The sequence below is a fragment of the Lissotriton vulgaris genome, unplaced genomic scaffold (assembly GCF_964263255.1).
Source record: "Lissotriton vulgaris unplaced genomic scaffold, aLisVul1.2 SCAFFOLD_1297, whole genome shotgun sequence".
Lineage (NCBI taxonomy): Eukaryota > Metazoa > Chordata > Amphibia > Caudata > Salamandridae > Lissotriton > Lissotriton vulgaris.
In genome coordinates, this window is record NW_028244989.1 from 108,157 (window position 1) to 126,845 (window position 18,689).

At 41.3% G+C, this 18,689-nt stretch overlaps 1 protein-coding gene across 1 annotated transcript in view; it reads left to right on the forward strand.

Moving 5' to 3' along the window:
• The first annotated feature begins 6,277 nt into the window (after window positions 1-6,277).
• LOC147666679 (pre-mRNA-splicing factor SYF2-like) overlaps window positions 6,278-18,689 on the forward strand; it is a 182,632-nt gene continuing 170,220 nt past the window's right edge. Inside the window, exons 1-2 of the mRNA XM_086948974.1 lie at window positions 6,278-6,353; window positions 11,756-11,863. Of these exons, the coding sequence (XP_086805100.1) occupies window positions 6,342-6,353; window positions 11,756-11,863 (120 nt within the window). The 5' untranslated portion in view covers window positions 6,278-6,341. The remainder of the gene's footprint in view (window positions 6,354-11,755; window positions 11,864-18,689) is intronic.

Consider the following 18,689-nt stretch of genomic DNA (forward strand, 5'->3'; position numbering starts at 1 on the left):
TGGGTGTGCAAGGCAGGGGTTGAGGATAGTGAGTGGTGGCCGCAATTTTTGGATTGAGAGACATGAGTTCTTGCCTGGAATAACGAATCATATCTGCAACAATAATAATCCCCTCACCGTAAACAGCCATGGTAAAGCCAGGAGTCCGGGCGGCAGGTGGCGTCCTGGTGTGGACGGGCGCAGACGGGCTTGCCTTTGGCGCACCGCCGGCGCGCTGCTGCGTGCATCTGCGCTGGGGGTGGGGGTGGGAATAAGTATGCAAAAAGGGCAGGGCCGCTATGCTGACGTTGCCTGGTGCTCTGCAGCTTCCTGTCCCTCCGCTCAACCGGCACAAGCTGTGGCGGACCGGGGACACAGCAGAGGGAGCCCAGAACAAGGCAAGACAGTAGGCGATCGTAATCACCGCAGTGCAATAATAATTTAAACAATGAGTAAGTTTTAAAAATAGCCGCAATTAAAACCACATGAAACACTTTGTGCTGTAACTATTCTGCCTCGTCACTTTTCTTTGGTCATATTCTAGCACAGGGACATACCATTGGCGTACCAGGCACTTTATAAATGGTATTTGATTAATTGATTGATGCAATGAAACAATTAACTGACATTACACGTCACACACATAAGGTCAAACTAATATTTCATGTGTAGGGTACACGAACACTGATAGTGACGATCGGCTCAGCCCAGAAATGGTAACTAACACTGCAGCTCACAATAAGGCTGTAGCCATGAAAAGCACAGCCCAGGAAGAGTTCCACTTTTAAATGTCCCTGTTTTTAAGTCTTGCCTACGCAGCGCTCATGCGCTGCATAGGGGACCTTTAGCCGTCGCTCTGCTCATTTTCAAGCACACACTTGTGCTCGTGGCGGCATCCACCTTGCAGGAGCGCGCAGGGGCGTGCCACAAGCACGAGTGCAGTGCTTAAAAATGAGTAGACTGCTAGTGTGCGTGCGCACACCACTCGTGGGTGCACTCTTCCGCCTCTCTCTCCCGTCCCTACTACTGCAGCCTGCACGCCTTTTTTTCACTTTCAGTGCGAGGCGCGTGCCCTTGTTTCCCTTTTGGAACATCTAAACAAACAGTCCTGCTTATGTTTACCACCGGGAAGGCCAAAAACCTTCAGACCCCTTTAGTGTCTGCTTCTCACTGTTTGATTAATACTACTGAAGTGTCTCACATTCCTGCTACCGCATCAGTTGAGCTGTGCTATTTTAAGCTTCGACTCCTGTTAAACTCTCTCTAGGCCGTCTTGCTGCATATGAGGCATCGAAACTGCAACCTTCCAAAGTGCTCAGTGCACCTTTTACTCGGTTGTCGCTACTGAAGGATCGAAGTAGAGTGCTGCAGTTCATTGCTTCTGCAAGCTGAAACATCAGCTCACACTGCCAGCAGCCAGAACGCCTTTGCCTTCCACTGAAGCAATCGGTAGCCGTGGAGCATGACAGGAGCTCTACCTGCACACAGTCTTTTTCAAGATCTTTGCCTATGTTTGCAAATCACAATTATATGTATTATGCCAAAAAATAAGTCCACAGGTCCCAGGAAACTGGTGCACGGCCCACGTCATAAGTTTTCACTAGTATTGCTTGTGCTATACTGGAGGTTGGCAGCGGAGGGTGACACAATTTTGGAGGGAATCTTGCAATGAAACTGCTGCATAGAATGTACTTATGCCATTAGCTTCAGTGAAAAAGAAAAGAAACCATCACAGGTAAAGCCAATTGAGCTCAATTTACCAAAGCTTGTTTTTGGCGGGTATTGATTTTGCCATAAATGTCATCATATGTTTGCCTAAGAAAGACAAGGGAATACGACAAGCCATTGTAAATAGTGTTTTCATATGTTTCCTTTGATAGGATAAACATTTTTATATGTTTCCTTTGCAAATACATTGTAGTAGAATATCAGCAATTGTTTACATTTATATTGAGATGATTAATGTGACATAAAGGATGCATTTTCGATATGGAGGAGCTGTACAATAATATCCTTTTGGGCATTTCGACTACTATTAATATAGCCCAATAGCTTTTAATGATAGAAATCGATTTCTGAGGTTAATTAGCAACCGCTTCCTTTGGCGAGTATGAGTAATCACCGACCGCCATCTTGGAATGTAGTGTTGTGAAAGAATGCTTATGGCGGTTCACTTTAAACACATGTAATATGAATATACTAATTAATGTCTGATCGTAGGCTTCGTCTATTATTAAAATACATAAAATATATCTCAGTTTTTATATTTATAGGAGACAATTTGTCGGATTACGACTTGCCGCTTTAAATATACTAGGTGCATTACAGATGTTGTAGGATCTCTTGATATTATTGGCGACCTATAATGCCCAATAACATGATTTATATTCTTACTAAACTGCTAATATACCTGTCCGCCATCTATTTCAAACCCTAAAATACCGGAAGCAATTATTCTAGGGGTTACGCACGTCATTTTTCGCGCGTTTACTGGTGTTTAAAACACGGTGATTCCTCGACTCCCATGATGCACTTTTTTATCAAGGCACGAACACCATCATACGCCGCTACGCTATATTTATAAAGAGGTATGTGTTGTAGCCTAGGAACATGCTAAATAATCGTAGGTACTTGCGTTCAAACTCTGACTCACGTGTATATATTTTACTTCTACAGACTGCGGGCGGTCTAACGTTCAACGGGAGTGCGTATTCCTCATCCCGAACATACTTGGATACAAGAGCCAGGATTGTTACGTTACTTCAAACACGTCGTACACTGGCTGTATTTTTAGGTAACAACAATAAGAAGGGTGTTCCCTCAATGGCCACAATTTTTCAGCTTCCTTTTTCAGATGTTGTGGATGTGAATGTAATGGGGGTATGAATGTGTTAGTATGTTGTGATTGATTGTGTGATATCAGGGGTACATGAATTCGTATAAATCGTTTTTTTTGTGTACATAGTTATTGTCATGTCAAAAAAAAAATTTCACTGTATGAACCATGAAATTATTTATAAAATGTTATAATTGTGACTAAATGTTTCTTATGAATTTAAATACTATGAAAACATACAAAAACATGAAAGCAATGCTTAATAGAAAATAAAAAGCTTCATATATTTTTTGAAGAAAATAAAAAAAGTTTGTCGTGAATCTGTCACTTTTGATATACCAAGAATGGGATGTATACCAGTATTGAAAAATTGTGGCCATTGAGGGAACAACCTTCTTATTGTTGTGTCCTATTTCTTCCCCTCTGTTCCCTGGCCGTACTTCAAATGTTGAGGGGGCCCCATTATAACTGCTATTTGTATTTTTAGGTAAAACAATCCTCTTGTTGCTACGTACCCGAAAACTCTTAGAGATAGCTGTATAAGATTTAGTGACGCCTTATTTCTATTATGAAACAGTTTTCTCATTACAGCCCATTTGTGTATTAGCGTGTCATCATGCTCAGTATAGTGGCTAATTAAGGGCCACATGTGTATATATATATATTCATTAGCGACTTTAATATGAGGTTGCAGGTCGGAGAGATTGCCGCACAGTATGTAGAATGAAGCAGTTATTTTTGCCAGCATTCTGCACATCAGGGTTGTTGGTTGAGCAATAATAGCTATAAATAGATTGTAGCTACAATTAGCGGTATAAGCATGGGACTCTCTGTTTGTTATTACACTAATCTTATAGATTGTTAGATATAGGAGAAACTAAAGTAATAGGGTACATGATCTTTCCCCTCTTTCTAATTTATAGAATCATAAACGCTTCATTATCGTTGCTTCGTCCCCCGATGAAACCAAAGAAAACGTAATTTGTGACCAAAGAAAATTTAATAAGTGGAGCTTTATGTATAGCATGTCATGAGCTCATTATCAAATTAATATGATGTTAGCACTGATATGTTAAATAAATAAATCTTTTTAGATGGTTCTACTCAGTGCGGCTTACACAACAAGGAGTGTTGGATTAAGCATTGGAATACTCTGGAGGGCCTTTGTTGTTTCGAGTGAGGTAAACCAAAAAAAGTTTTAATATACTTCCCTAACAGATGTAAAATGTGTACATTGGAGATACACTCAAAGGATCTTATAAATATATAAAAGAATATATATAAAATAGTTCTATATTGAACATCTGTTCCTAAGAGGTGAAAATACTGACTATATTACCTAATAGGATGCACTATGTTCTTTGTATTCACCTGGACAAGGCTGGATGCCTGTAATGTAATAGGAGTTAATAATCTGCATGAGAGATGTAAGTGTAGATTGTCTGAATGTATAGGGCTATAGTGCCACATGGCTTGCAGGAGCATTGTATTGTATTATGATGTAGATGCTGTTTTAGTTAGATGATGTGTATCTTATATTATACATTTCTATTTGCAGATTTACCGTAAATTGTGGGAATTTATATTTTAATCCTGAGGAAGGTGCTGGCTTTTAACGAAGTTGCCAAAACCGAAACGCGTCGATGCAATTCTAGAATTGTGACACACAAAGTCATTGGACCAAATAACTTCTCCATATTTGCACAATTTGGAGTTTGATTTAATTATGTCTGACTAATGTCCTCTTCTTTTTTAATTAGAATAATTTTCTATGTTTTCATTCCCACTGTGTTATGATTTTTAATGTAATTATTTTATTCTGTTGGGACATATATACAACTATTTTACTGTAATTTGTTCTTTCATGTATGTTGTAATAAATTGTACACGTTTTTAATTTTGACCATTTGCATCCTATTTGCTCTTGCTAGGCCATATGGATTGAATCAATTATGTTTGTAATGTTGAGTTTGCAAGTGTAGTATTTGGTTTGTATTTTTATCCAAAGGGGACATTTTGTTTGACTTACAGTCTTTTGGAACCCTACCCCTTTGGTTGTTGGGATCCCTCTCTTTTATTAGGGACACTTAAACAACACAGTGGAGTGTGGGCTGGCAATGTAGCACTAAGAAGTATATGGGAGAGTGTAACAGGGACACAGCAAGGAGAAGCACATAGAGATTGGTAGAGAGAAGTGAACAAGGGAGATGGCTTGAAAACACATGCAGTCTCTGTGAGTGTTTTCACAAAATTAAACAAGCATTGGCATAGCCAATAGGTCTTGCCTTTGGGACCTTATAAGTGTTTAACAATGCAACAGTTGATGTTGTTGCACCAAGGATATTGTGCTGGATAACTAAACACTTATAAGGTCCCAAAGGCGAGACCTATTGGCTATGCCAATGCTTCTTTTAATTTATATTTTCACTTTGTTGTGCACAATGCACTTTGAAGGCAATAATTGTAAGTGTAACCCGCCACGAGTGTTTGCTTATGCCCAGGCGTAAGACTTTTTCTACCGATGACCTGCCATTTGTTAATTTGAGCGAGGAACACACTAGATAGAGGTGGGTACATTATATTCTATAAGCAGCTTTCAGTAGATTACAGTCCAACAAAATAGCTACAGTCAAAATATTTTGTTCTTTTTAACAAGTGTCTGGCCCCACAGGCACTGACCCCCAGTCACATTGTATTCAGGCTCACAATGACCATAATACTTATGCACTTTGAACGCTGGTGATAAACCAAAATATTTAATCTAACATTATGAGATTAAAAGTTTAAATTTAATGATCTGATCTGATCACGGATTGTACAAGAAGACCCATACACTCACACCTAGTCTCAAGCTTTTAGCGCCTGAACAGAATCTTTCAAGATACTTTCTCATACCTCATACGTGACAGCACAGGGTGAGCTCTAGTTTGCGGTTGCCAGGCAACTCCTTTTACGTTACACACTCATGACGTATTATCGATTGGTGGCCATCATAGAACAGGAGATTGGTTTAGAGGACGAACACGGTATGCAAGTTTTAAACTGCAAATAACAGAGTCTCCGAAACATAGTCGTGCCAATATGAAATTGTGGCTGTCTTCCTCGTTTAAAAGAAGCAAGGGAGTTTAAAATTGTCCGATTTGAGCAGTAGGCAAGAGCCAAGCGTTAGTACTAAAAGGATTCAATTGCCTTTATATTAAATTAAAAATTCTATTATAGCTAGCAAAAACGAAAATATTACTTTTTTTAGTAGCTCATTCTCAACTATAATATATACAGGAGTTGCTGATAATTGCATACTTTTGCCTGAATCAAAAATGAACTACGTCCAATGTGCTACAGACGATCCATATGTTTTAAAATGGCCGACAGATTAGTACAAACGAGAGGCATTTTTGTCCTTTTTCTATCGCGCTGTTTCATGTCTGATTGGGTGCAAACGTTTGTTAACCGCATTGACGTAATCTTTCCGCGCCTTATGTTGTGAATCTGAGTACAAGAGCTTCTTGAAGGGAAAGAAGGAAGAATGGCCGCAGAGGTAGGGTAACAGTCGTCCTGGAGTTACCTGGACAGTCCCGGTTTTCTTTGCACTCTCCCGGTACTTTTCTTAGATATGTCGGTTGATGCGGAAATAGGGTTTGGCGAAGCGACAAGCAGTGAATCGTCTCGGTAGATATTATGTTGCTACGAGTTAATGAAGTCCTGTTCTCCTCCTCCTTCCTTTCTCATCTCCAGAAACTTCATACCGTTTTGTATGACATATCCCTATGGGCATGTATTGAGGACCTACAAGCACCCTCAGTCAATCCTTTTATTTTTGTTATATGCTGTAGATTGGGACCAAGGTGCATGTTGAGGCTGACTGTAGTGGAAACCAAGGATCTGTGCACCAAGTTGAACGGAACCTGGTCAAGGATTTTACCTTCAGACTTTGTCTGCAAAATAGAAGAATGTATTTTAATCGTATGTCCATGTAGTCACACAGACATCACCCTACTGAGGTTTGACGTTTACTTCTTTTTCCTGGTGCAGGAGGAAGCAGATCCAGTCTTTCAAAGCTCCTCTAAGGTTACAGCAAGCAGAGTCCTATCCTCTTCTGATCTTGGGCAGGTCCAGAAAGTGTTCCAGGAAGTGTTCCTTAGGGTACCACACTGAGGTTTGGCAGTAGCTGGTTAGGGTTGGGGTGTGACTCCTTGATCCTCTCTAACCAAAGGGGTAAAAAAAAGTCTCAGGGGTTACCCTGCCCTATTTTTCATCAGTTCTTGTTTGCCCTACTGCAGATAGTCCCACAATACACCTTTCTCCTAAAATCCAAGATGGAAAAATCCCTTCTTCCTTGTGCAGAGCATGTGTGCCCTCTCAGAAGTGTATCCATGAGAATGAGTATCATCCTTCTTTATGGTCACTCAAAACAGGTTCTGAGGGCAGTTTCCCTAGCAACGGGTGTGGAGCCAGCCTGGCTGGGGGAACAAACGTTTGCCTTCCTCAGGTCTCACCTTTGGCAGGCACGTTTCAAGTTAATGAAGATTCTAGGTACACACTTTCTGTCTACATTTAAGGATTAGAAAAACTTCTCCCCACTCCCAGATTGTTTCTCCTCTGAGAGCAGGTTCCACACCTCATTAGGCTCCAGCACCGGCAGACCAGCTGTCAGTAGACTAATTTGCCTTCTGGAGGCTCAGGCAGGTAATCGATAACCTTCTAGAAGGAATATTTTCTATAACACTTATTAAACATTTATTTTTAAAGATTTTGCCATTACATTGTATTTTTAATAAATTATTAAAAATAGCACTTCATTGATTTTTGTCAATGTTTCCTGTCGAAAGTAAAAGATTAAAGTTTGAATCTGTACTTTGACTTTTTCTAGGATTCTGCTACTGCCCTTCCTAGTGTAAATAGCTTTTGTGGCTAGTCACTGAAGGAACATGCCAACTTTAATTTAGTATGTGTTCAACGTTTAAATATCAGGTACCCTACCTATCTTGTGAGCAGAAAGGTGTACCTAGGGGTGACTTATTAATATTTAAAATCAGGGTTTCCTGAAATTGAAAAAAAGGATTATTTTGACAGTTTTGAACAGCAGTTTTTTTAGTAGTTTTGTCCAGATACACAGGGTAGACATGAGGCTATCTTGTACAGGCCAACACTGTGGATGGCACCCTATGTGATACAGTCCGCAGGTGTCAGTTTACGTCCAGGGACTGGGCACATTTTCTACACCATATATGTGGGACTGTCAAGCAAGTTAAGAGTGGTCCCAGACCAATTGGGAGTAACTTAGACTTTAAGGATAAACATTCATTGACAAGTATATTTGTGGAACACTATTGTTTATTCAAATAGTGTTGATAAGTATTTCACTGTATTTTTTAATTTTTAGGTGTATGTACATATACATAAATAATTCACATCTTAACAGTGCCCACTGTACAGGGAAGGGGGAGGGTAGTGCAGTGTTGAGGAATGGTGTGGGTAGGTAAAGTGACAATTCAATCGTAAATTGCTTTCAACAATTGAAGATGGCTTCTCAGGGGAGCCTTGCTGGAATTAATCCAAAATCAAGTATAACATTAGTGTAACATCATCAATAACAGATGTACAAATCACACTACGATTAAGTGTTACAGTTGGTAGTCGACGATACTATTTACACAGGGGTACATTAATTGACCTCATACATGGGTATATCCTATGCTTAGGTCCAGGTGGACCCTAGGGCGGGATGCCAGGCTAATTTCTGTCTGTAGGGGATCCTCGAACAGCGATTAGTAGCAGTTTAACTAAAGGTTCCCACATGTATCTGGGAAACCGTCAGCTGATCATAGGCGTTAATACATGGCTCGTACTGGTAGGTCTCGGCATCAATTATTTCGACATGTAACGGGAAGGAGTCTAAAACACTAAAAAAAGGGGGGGGGGGAATACATTGCTTGTTGTTTCAATTAAGTTGGTCTCTGCATTATTTTAAGATATGGGGTGTGGGTTGGTAGTTCACTCCATTGTGGTGACCCATAATTGCCTTGGAGATGCTGGATCTAACCAGCGCCTGTTGTTACGCGAAAACACGGCGGGTTATATGGAGTTACCTTGTATGTAAGTTCCTCAAATGCTCTGCAATTAGACGTGTTACTTCATAGGCAGTCACGTCTAATTGCAGAGCATGTGTTTTCGCGTAACAGGCGCTGGTTAGATCCAGCATCTCCAAGGCAATTATGGGTCACCACAATGGAGTGACCTACCAACCCACACCCCTGCCTGATACAGAGGAAATTGTCCTTTGTAAATGCTGGCTTCTGATATGTTATTAGGCTTGTTAGTACTGCCTTGTCTTAATTTGTAACCTCCCACGTGGTTTTTACACGGTACGTCGTCTTTAGTTTGTAAGCACTATTTTCTTACTGCGGAGGGTCTCTTGTGCTCATTTGTAACCACCAGCTTGTTAATTTAACTCGTAGCAGACCTGAAGCTATTTAAGGGAAATGGGAGACAGAAGGAGGCAACTCAGCGATGCCTTCAAGCATTTGGAATGCAATAGGTCTTGCATTTGCAAGAATTTCAGCTATTGGCATTGTAAATGACAATGCCTTCTTTTTATGTTTTAAAAACCAAGACATAAAAAAATGGCATTGTCATTTACAATGCCAATAGCTCACACTCGCAGTAATGCGAGACCTATGGCATTGCAGATGCTTGTTGTAATTGATGGCAAAACAACTGACATGCAGGATGGCCCAACTAAAGAGAAGCATTGCATGCCATAACAAAAATGCCCTACTAGCTGTGGTAGCAACTAAGCTGATGCCCACACTAACATATTGTGCAATGGTGTTTATGGATCACCAATATGAGTGGTAGATAAACAGCATTGTATCTGCTATCATTGCTTGTTTGCACTCCAGACTCTACTAGCAAATCACAAATAAGTTTAGAATTTAAATTATCAAAGGAGGATCTGGTTTTGCTGGCCAGATTTCTTTCTTATCCGCAAACTTTAAAAATGGCCCCAATTAGCTCAACAAAACATCTGCTCTGGGAGAAATTCTAAGCGCACAGCTCTATATGGAGCCAACTTTTGATAACTTCTATCAAGGCTTTGAGTGCGGAAGGCGTAATAAATAACACCATACCAAAAAGAATGACAGCAAAAGTGTTAATGAAGCTAGCCAAGACAATTTCTTGGGATCAGCATCTCAGGAACTTAAAAAAACAAAGCCCACGGCAGCTGGCCACAAACCCTAACACCCCAGGTGCCTAACCAGGTTACCTGAGTTTGCCCCTCCCAAACCGTGCCAAGTACACCCTCCTCGAGAGCGAGCATTAGTTTAATTCCCCATAGGCGTTAATGGTACGGTCGTAAGGAGGGTTAAGTTGATGCATAATGCAGATGGTATGGCACAGTAGTAGAATTCAAATACATGCGATCTGCATTTGTGATGTTCTAAAATCCTTTGAGGTGCTACTGGCTCCTGCCAGTGTTTCATGTTTTAAATGTGAGGACGTGTTGGGCAGCTGTCCTATCTTGTTGAAAAGGAGAACCATGATGGCAATCTGGGTGCTTTTTAAAGTTCTTGAAAGCAATAACTGGTAACTCAGAATGTCCATGATGGCCTTACCCTTGTAAGCAAGGAGCACCTTTGAACTCTTGTTTTCACCTTACTGGCACAGAGCACATTGCACCAGTGGGGGCCAATCAGAAAGCAGTAATTGTTATCTAAACTGCCTTTGATGGTCCCCAAACTGGCGGCCTGCCAAGTAGGTAGCCCTTGATCACCTGGGTCGTACTTTCCAAGTACAAAGCACTTTAGCCCAGCTCAGTAATAATGAGCTTGGAAGCACTTTTAGCCCGAAGCCTCCTATAAATGTATGCTGCCTCAAGGTCTCCATAAGTAAGGATTTGCGTAATGGGCCTTATTCTCCATACCAATTAAGTATGGATCACCTTGTGTTTCTGGGCTGCACTTTACGAGCATTGGGTCAGGAAACACTTTCTGCTATAAGCACTGTAGAACTGTATGCTGCTATGTAGTTTCCATGAATAAGGGCCTTCGTGAGACGAAAACCTAGAACTTTGTGCTTCTGTTTAGTTTCCATTACTGAGGTCAGGTATGAGACAAAAGTACATGTGATGTCGGCTACCTGGGAATGGGAAGTTTGTTGCCCCACAAGGGGATCACAAACCTAATATTTTATTTTTTTATGAAATATTGTTTTTATCATGTCTTATAATAGTTTTTTTTTCTATTTTTGCTAATATGTCATGATTTTAATTAATTGAACATCACTAAACGTCAAACTGAATCACATGGTCATGAATATTCTGTAAACTAAGAATTTTCCCCAGGTTCTACATTTCCGTAGTGTTCCAACATATATCCATCATCTCTGAGCCTCACTCAGAACCCTGTATCTTCTTGTTATTGATATGCAACCTAGTACGTCAGACATTTATATTACTTCTAACAATAAAATGGAACTAGGTTAAAATGAATGAGACAGTAGACAGTGCTAACGATCTTGCTAATTAATTTATTTTTTTTACTTTTGTCCCCATGGTCGATCAAACAAAACTGTAATGATCCCACTCTTCTATATGTACTTGAAATTTGTGGTCAGTACTTTCAAAAATTAGAGACAAGGCAGTCATCAGGCATCACTTACCCCTTCGTTATTGGATTGTATTTCTCTTGTGATTAGCCCACGTTTTATCCCTTAAAGTCAATGTCTCCCTGTAAACATATCTCCCTGAGGAGACAAATTCTAAGGCAATTAAATAGAATCTTGTTATCTCAACTTATTAAGTTATTTTCAAGGCACACTATTATGCATGGCAGTATGGGTAGGCCTTCTTTCTCTACTCTTGTTGAAAAAAAATGCCAGTGAGAAGTGTACCTCAAGTAAATACAGATTAACAAATGTTTTTTCCATGACACATTTTAGGCAAGTCCCTGTAGCTCAGAGGAAATATCTTCAACTTTTGCTGGTGACGAAGCTGCTCAAAAAAGGGAAGAGCGTCTCAGGAAGTTCAGAGAACTTCATTTGAAACGGGTAAGCAATCTTGATTTGATAAACTACAAGCGAGAGTGAGTATATAAAGAATACCCCTCCCCCCCCCCGAGTTTTTTCATCCCCCTTAAAGCCCTGCTGTCAGGCCATTTATTCCGAGCCTTTGAGACCCGAGAGCCTTTAGGAAATTCTTGTCTCAAGTATTGCCTCTGTACCTGAAATTAAATTGTCAAGCACCCCTCTTTAGACTTTGAATTTCAGCAGATTTTGTGCTGAATCTCAGTTACAGCCAAGCACAGTGTGTGCTTGTTTTTCAATCTTGTCTACACAGTTCCATTCCTTATTCATTTTTCTTGGTTTGAATTTCACCTGGCTGTACAGGTGTTGCATGCTGGTTTCGTGCTGCTTGACCCATTCTGACTGGTTCCCGTCACTTAGTCCGGGACTACAGGCTGTGGAGAATGAAGCTACAGTCACAGTTCAAAGAAGGAAGTATGTGGCCAGCAGCAGTGAGCTAAGGCATTCTCACCATTTACTCTTTTCTCTGTTTTTACAGATTTTTACAGATAAATACAGACAGAAAATATTTGTCTTTCCTGTCTGTATTTATTGGTAAAAGCGGAACAATACAGATAATTAGTCTTCTTTTGAGTGACTCACAGGGGTGTGGAATTTTACGAAATATGTACTTGTCCATGGGACAAGTAGCTTCATAAATCTACATGTCCTGTAACAAAATCCACTTGTCCCTCTGGTGCTATGTAGTGCACCATCAAATAATGGCTGCAATCTCTTTATAGAAGAGCTCTGATAATAGCCCTTCTGGTTATGTCAGGCTATTACTATAGAAAGATTTGAATTTTGGAGTTTTTCACCAGCTCTTCTGTAATCTTTTCCCATACTGAGAGAGGTCGGCAATTTACCCCTGACAATGGCAGAAGTAAAGTTTCTTCCATGGCTGGGAAAAATGTGGTTGGAGAAAAAGTGAACTTGTAAACAGTCAACAGATTTCCGCTGGGGCATATTCATATTTGCTCATGCTAAGATGCAATTCACAAAGATGTTCTAGGACTACGGTTTCCTGGCCTACTTAAGGAAATTCATGTGAATTCATGAAAAACTTAGATCTGCATGAATACAAAGTCATATCATGGGTGCCCTTTGTGACTTTAACAACTGAGCCCCTAATTAAATCTGAGTTAACCAAGACCTTGTGCTTTTATTAAAATGCTATCTCTTCCTATCTTTGAGCTGGCTTCATTGTGTGCTCTTTTATAAAGTAGTTTTGTTTAGTGCCAGGAATTTCTATGGCAATATGGCCTTTATGAGACCAAATACCAGTGGTCTAGTAAGAACGCGCTGGCATACAGCAGCACGCCTACCTGATAATCTCAAGGTAGAGAAACAAGCATAGTGTAGGCCAAGTGAGTAACCAGAAAATTAAAATACCCACCACGTTGATCCAAAGTTCTTATGACACCAAGCAAGCAAAAAATTCATTGGAATCCTCGCCAGAATAGCTCTCTTGTCTCTTCCATCTGAGCATCTATCCATTCATCCTTTAACACACTGATATCTAGCATTTCACCTTTACATTGGCCCCCATTCATTCTTATATCCATTAGCCTTTCACCAAACTGTTCGTCCGTCAGTACATCCGCTCATCCATTTCCAAACCTACCCATCCATTTCCAAACCTACCCATCCATCCATCTCCAAACCTATCCATTTCAACCATCCATCCATCCTTTTGCTCATCCATACACCCTCCCTGTCACTCATCTATCCACCCTCCCTTTCACTCATCCTTCCACCCACTCTTCAACCCATCCATCAATCCATCCTTCCTCTCATCCATCCATTTATCCTTTACACTCATCCAACCTTTCGCTCTCTAATCCTTAAACCCTGTAACCCATCCATCCATCTAGTCAGCCACACTTTCACTCACTCATCCTTTCACCTACAACCATTCATCCTTTCACAATTACGAATCTTTGTCTGCCGAGCTGCAGACAGAAGAGTCCCATCAAGAGCTCCGCCTCTACTGTAGCTGAAAAGTGTGGTGTTCATGAAGCCCCTGTTCAAATCTATCCTGCCATCTCCAAACCTATCGACCCAACTGATCAATCCAGCCTTCCTTTCACTCATCCATCCATCCATCCACCCATCCATCCTCCTTTTCACTCATCTATCCTTTCACTTCCTCCATTTATGCTTTCGCTCGTCCATCCACCCTTTTACCCGTACATCTTCCGTTTCGCTCATATATCCATCCACCTTTCACTAATTCCTCCATCCACCTTTACACTCAACTGTCCACCCATCCATCCATCCATCAACCCTTCCACCCAGCCACCCACCCATCTATCCCTATCCCCGCCCACTCAGCCATCTATCCCCGCCCACTCAGCCATCTATCCCCGCCCACTCAGCCATCTATTCATCTACTCTCTCACCACTTAATCCACTCTTTCAATAAGCCGTCCATCCTTTCACTCATCAATCCACTTTCGACCTATCCATCCACTCACCCATCCCTTCATTCACCCTTGCACTTATCCTACCATTCTTTCAAACATCCACCCTTACATCTTCCCTTTCACTACTCATTCATTCATCCATATATCCATCCAGCCTTTCACTCATTCATCCATATATCTATCCATTCACCCTTTCACTCATTAATGTATGCATCCATCATCCACTCTTGAACGTATTCATACATGCACCTATCCATCCACCCTTTCACTCATTCATTCATGCATCTAAACATCCACCCTTTCACTCCACTCATTCATCCAACTATCCATCCAGCCTCACTTATTCATCCATGCATCTATCCATTCACCCTTTCACTCATTAATGTATGCATCTAGCATCCACTCTTGCACGTGTTCATCCATGCATTTATATATCCACCCGTTTACCGATTCATACATGCATCTATCCATTCACCCTTTCACTCATTAATGTATGCATCTATCATCCACTCTTCCATGTATTCATCCATGCATCTGTACATCCACCCGTTCACTTATTCATATATGCATCTATCCATCCACCCTTCACTATTCATCCATGCATCTATTCATCCACCCATTCACTCACTCTCCCACCCACACTTTCAAGTCTATTATGGGCCTTTGTCTGCGGACCTGCAGACTGAAGAGGCCCATCAAAAACTCTACAGCTGCTGTAGTTGCTACAGCGGTGTATTCACAATGCCCCTGGTGCAGGTACAAAGTGAGATGAGAGGCCTAGTGCAAGAACAGAATTGGGGGTGGCCTTCGGCCTGCATGAAAGCCATGGGGAAACTGATGAGCTTTAATGTAAGCCCTCGATGAAGTCAGATATGAGAGGCCAAGGGGAGCGGGTCAGGGATGTCAGTATGCAGCGGAGGGTGGAGTGGTTCAGGCACCAGGTGTAACATAAGGTGTACAGAAAACACAAAGTGCCAAGGAGGGGGTGCATAAGAAGGGAAATCAAATTGAATTGAAGATGAGCAGGGATATTAGAACCCTATGAGGCCCAGGAGTGGAGCAGAGAATACAAGGCAGGGGTCATACAGTTCAAGTCAGAGCAAGAGGCCAAGAGGCACAAAAAGCAGCCTGCTACATGCCATTGCAGCGAGTGTACTGGAGCTGCAGAAGCTCGATGTGTCTCATGCTTGAAGATAATAAAAGGACCAGGGGAGAACCTGGAAGGCACCCGAGCTTATCGAGCTAGCTCAAACTTTGAGCTCTGCTTCATCATTTTGTTGTTCTGCTCTGGGGAAATTAAAATGCAGGCCACAGTTTTGCATTGACCCTTTCACTGCCAATAAACTGCTCAGAGCAACTTATTTGCTGGCTGTGACCTACAGGGTTGAACAGCTGTGTATCTTATTACTATAAAACTGTCTACTTGTCCTTTGGACAAAATGCAAATTAAAACCTCTAGCCCTCCTAAGAAATCTAGATGTCTCGGGCGTCGGGAGATAGGAATTCCCCACCCCTGGACTCACCATGCTGAGATGAATAACTTTCAGGCCAATAGCTGTACAGATTGGCTCCATGGGGAATTACAAAGCGCAATTGGATGTGCTTAAATTACTGCAGTATATGTGCTATTATACTATTTTTTAATGTGAGTTTATTGTTTTAATATTTTTGGCTGTGTAATGTCCTTAAACCTGAGGGGCATCAAAATATGAATGCACGTTATTCCGCTAAATAAATACAGACATATGTGAGTAATAGCCTCATCTGTTAACAAAATAAATGTGGATAAATACCAATGAGATGGCCCAGAAATAAATGTTGATAAATACAGAAGGAAATGTTAAAAAAAAGAAATACCATATACCTTGGAGCCCTACACATGATCCATATAAGAATGATACCTGGCCTACATGACCTTCCTAAAAGAGCCTGGTCCTGGCCCCATACTTTTTACCTAAACCAGTACATTCCACTAGGAGGGCAAGTCTGAAATATTTGTAAAAAAATATTGGGAGTTTGCACCCATCTGTTTATGTCTACGTCAATTTCCAACGTTTTAATTCTAAAATAATTCCAGGATAATTCATTTTTTTTTTTAAATTGGCATTTATAAAAAAAAAATTCAAAGAAAGATTCAGGTATTATTTATATTACCATATTAGCAGGGCCACTGCAATTATGTGGCGGGTAGCACAAAAGTATGCAGTAGGCTTGACTAAATTACGTGGGAAGACACACCAAATTATGCAGCATAGCGCAGCACATTTTATGATGGTAATACTTCATTAATATGTCATTTTTTTACATGTGGTAATACTGTCTGCGCAGTTAGTTTACCTCACTGGAACCAGTTTAACAATCAAATGCATAAATAAGCAACTGTAAGATCACCAGTAAACCCTAGTGAAAGACCTTTCACTGTGCACAAACACATATTGCCTTTTTCTTAATACCTTTCGATTTGTTTGAGCTAGAAACAATTTGCAGGAAATCTATAATTATGCAGAAAATAGCTGCAGCCGCAGACCACATAAATCCAGAGGCCCGCATGTAAGTTATAGTATAGCCAGTGTCGCACATAAAGTACATTGTACGTAATCTGAAAGCCTCTCCGATCAGCCATCATCCAAACATAGGCATCGTGTAATGAGATCAAGTGTGGGCTCAAACCCTGTTAGCATTCAGTTATAGTCTGCAAGGCCCCTCTTGGCACCATGTACCCCAGATTTGAGAGTATTTCATTGCACATTTTATAAATCACGTGTTTTTTTCTGTGGATGATAATATATCCATGCCCCTCTAAGTCAAGGGGGGGCAAGGGGGAGTCACTGCTTCTCCATTTCCAGGCAATATCACAATTGACCACGATAAACTCAACACCACCAAGTGTGCTACCTTAAGGTCCAAGATCATTGGATGGCCTACCGCTGCCACCAGTTCCTCTGGATGTGCTGTAGGTATGTCACTATTTTGGGGCATGTGCAAATAGCGTGCAGGAAATTGCAATTTGTATTTGCTTATCTTGGACAATTTGGTGAGGGGACCTTCCCCATCTGCCACAGTCTAGCCTGGGGGTAGCACACTCCTTTGTGTAAGTGGCTGAAGCATATTCGCCTCAAGCGGTTGGCAATGACCAAGTGGCATACGGCCAGTTTACTCACCACCCATTCATTGTTCTTAAGAGGCCCCAGGGCTCTTCCATTTCTTTCTCGGGTACAGGAGAGGACCCATCACACTGAGAAGCTGGAATTTGTCTTTTTACCCATCATTACTTAAGTTTCAAATAGGCTGAATTCTGGTGCTGCCACAAGTTTGTTTCTGTAGGGCTCCAAAGCATAGCAAAGCGGTAACTTTCTAAACACATGTATGTTGCTAAGCTCAATCTCTCACCAGTTAAAATGCTTTGCTATGACTCTGCTCCCAAAAATTTCCCAGCGTGGAGATGCCAGTGAAGTTTCACGCGCAGAAGACCAAGAGGACCGTCACCGTTTAGGAGCAATGTCCTGCGCCATAATGTGATCTTGTTTGTCATGTTATGAAGTCTAATATTATTGCTGCATATCGAGTATGCCCAATACGCCTTCAAAAATGGATTGCATGCATTTCTTGTAGGGAACTCAAGAAATGTTACCAGCCCATATGAAGTTACTAAGCAGTGATCTGAGGGGTTATAAGAATTGTTTTGTTAGTGATTAAAGGTAGTTTTGAGTAACATAACAGAGGTGTGGAAGCATAACCATCTTATAGAGAGCTCCCCACCCCATAATAGACAGGACATTGACACCTATCTTGTCCATTCACATCTAGTGTTCTTCAATAGCAAGGCAATGTGGAGATCCCAGAACTTTTGTTCATCTTTTACCACTATCATGCCAAGGTAACGGAATTGTCTTCTGTGACTCACAGGTTAGTGTCACACAGCATTGCTGGCAGACCTCCCATCAGGTAGGTAAGGAGATTTTTCACTGTTGCCCCGAAGGCTGTATACATCCCCATGAATCTGAAGCATTTGCATAAGGTGTGGAATAGTGTCTTTGGGTGATTGAATGAAGAGGACATCATCAGCATACAATGACACCCTGTCTTTAATGCCACTAGAAACTGCTTACGTGCACATCCAGGCACTTCCACCCGCCAGAGGCTCAATCACCAACGCAAACATTAGTGGTGAAAGTGGACACTCCTGACAAACCTGATGGGGAAAAGGGAAGAACAGCACTCCAATCACCTTGACTTGTGCCCAGCGGTTCGCATGCAGTACCGTAACATACTTCAGGTAGTGGGGGCTGAATGCCTGCTTCACCTGTACCTGATGCATAAGGGGCCAGTGCACCACATCAAATGCTTTTTAAAAGTCCACAGACAACAAGTTCGCTGTCTGTCCA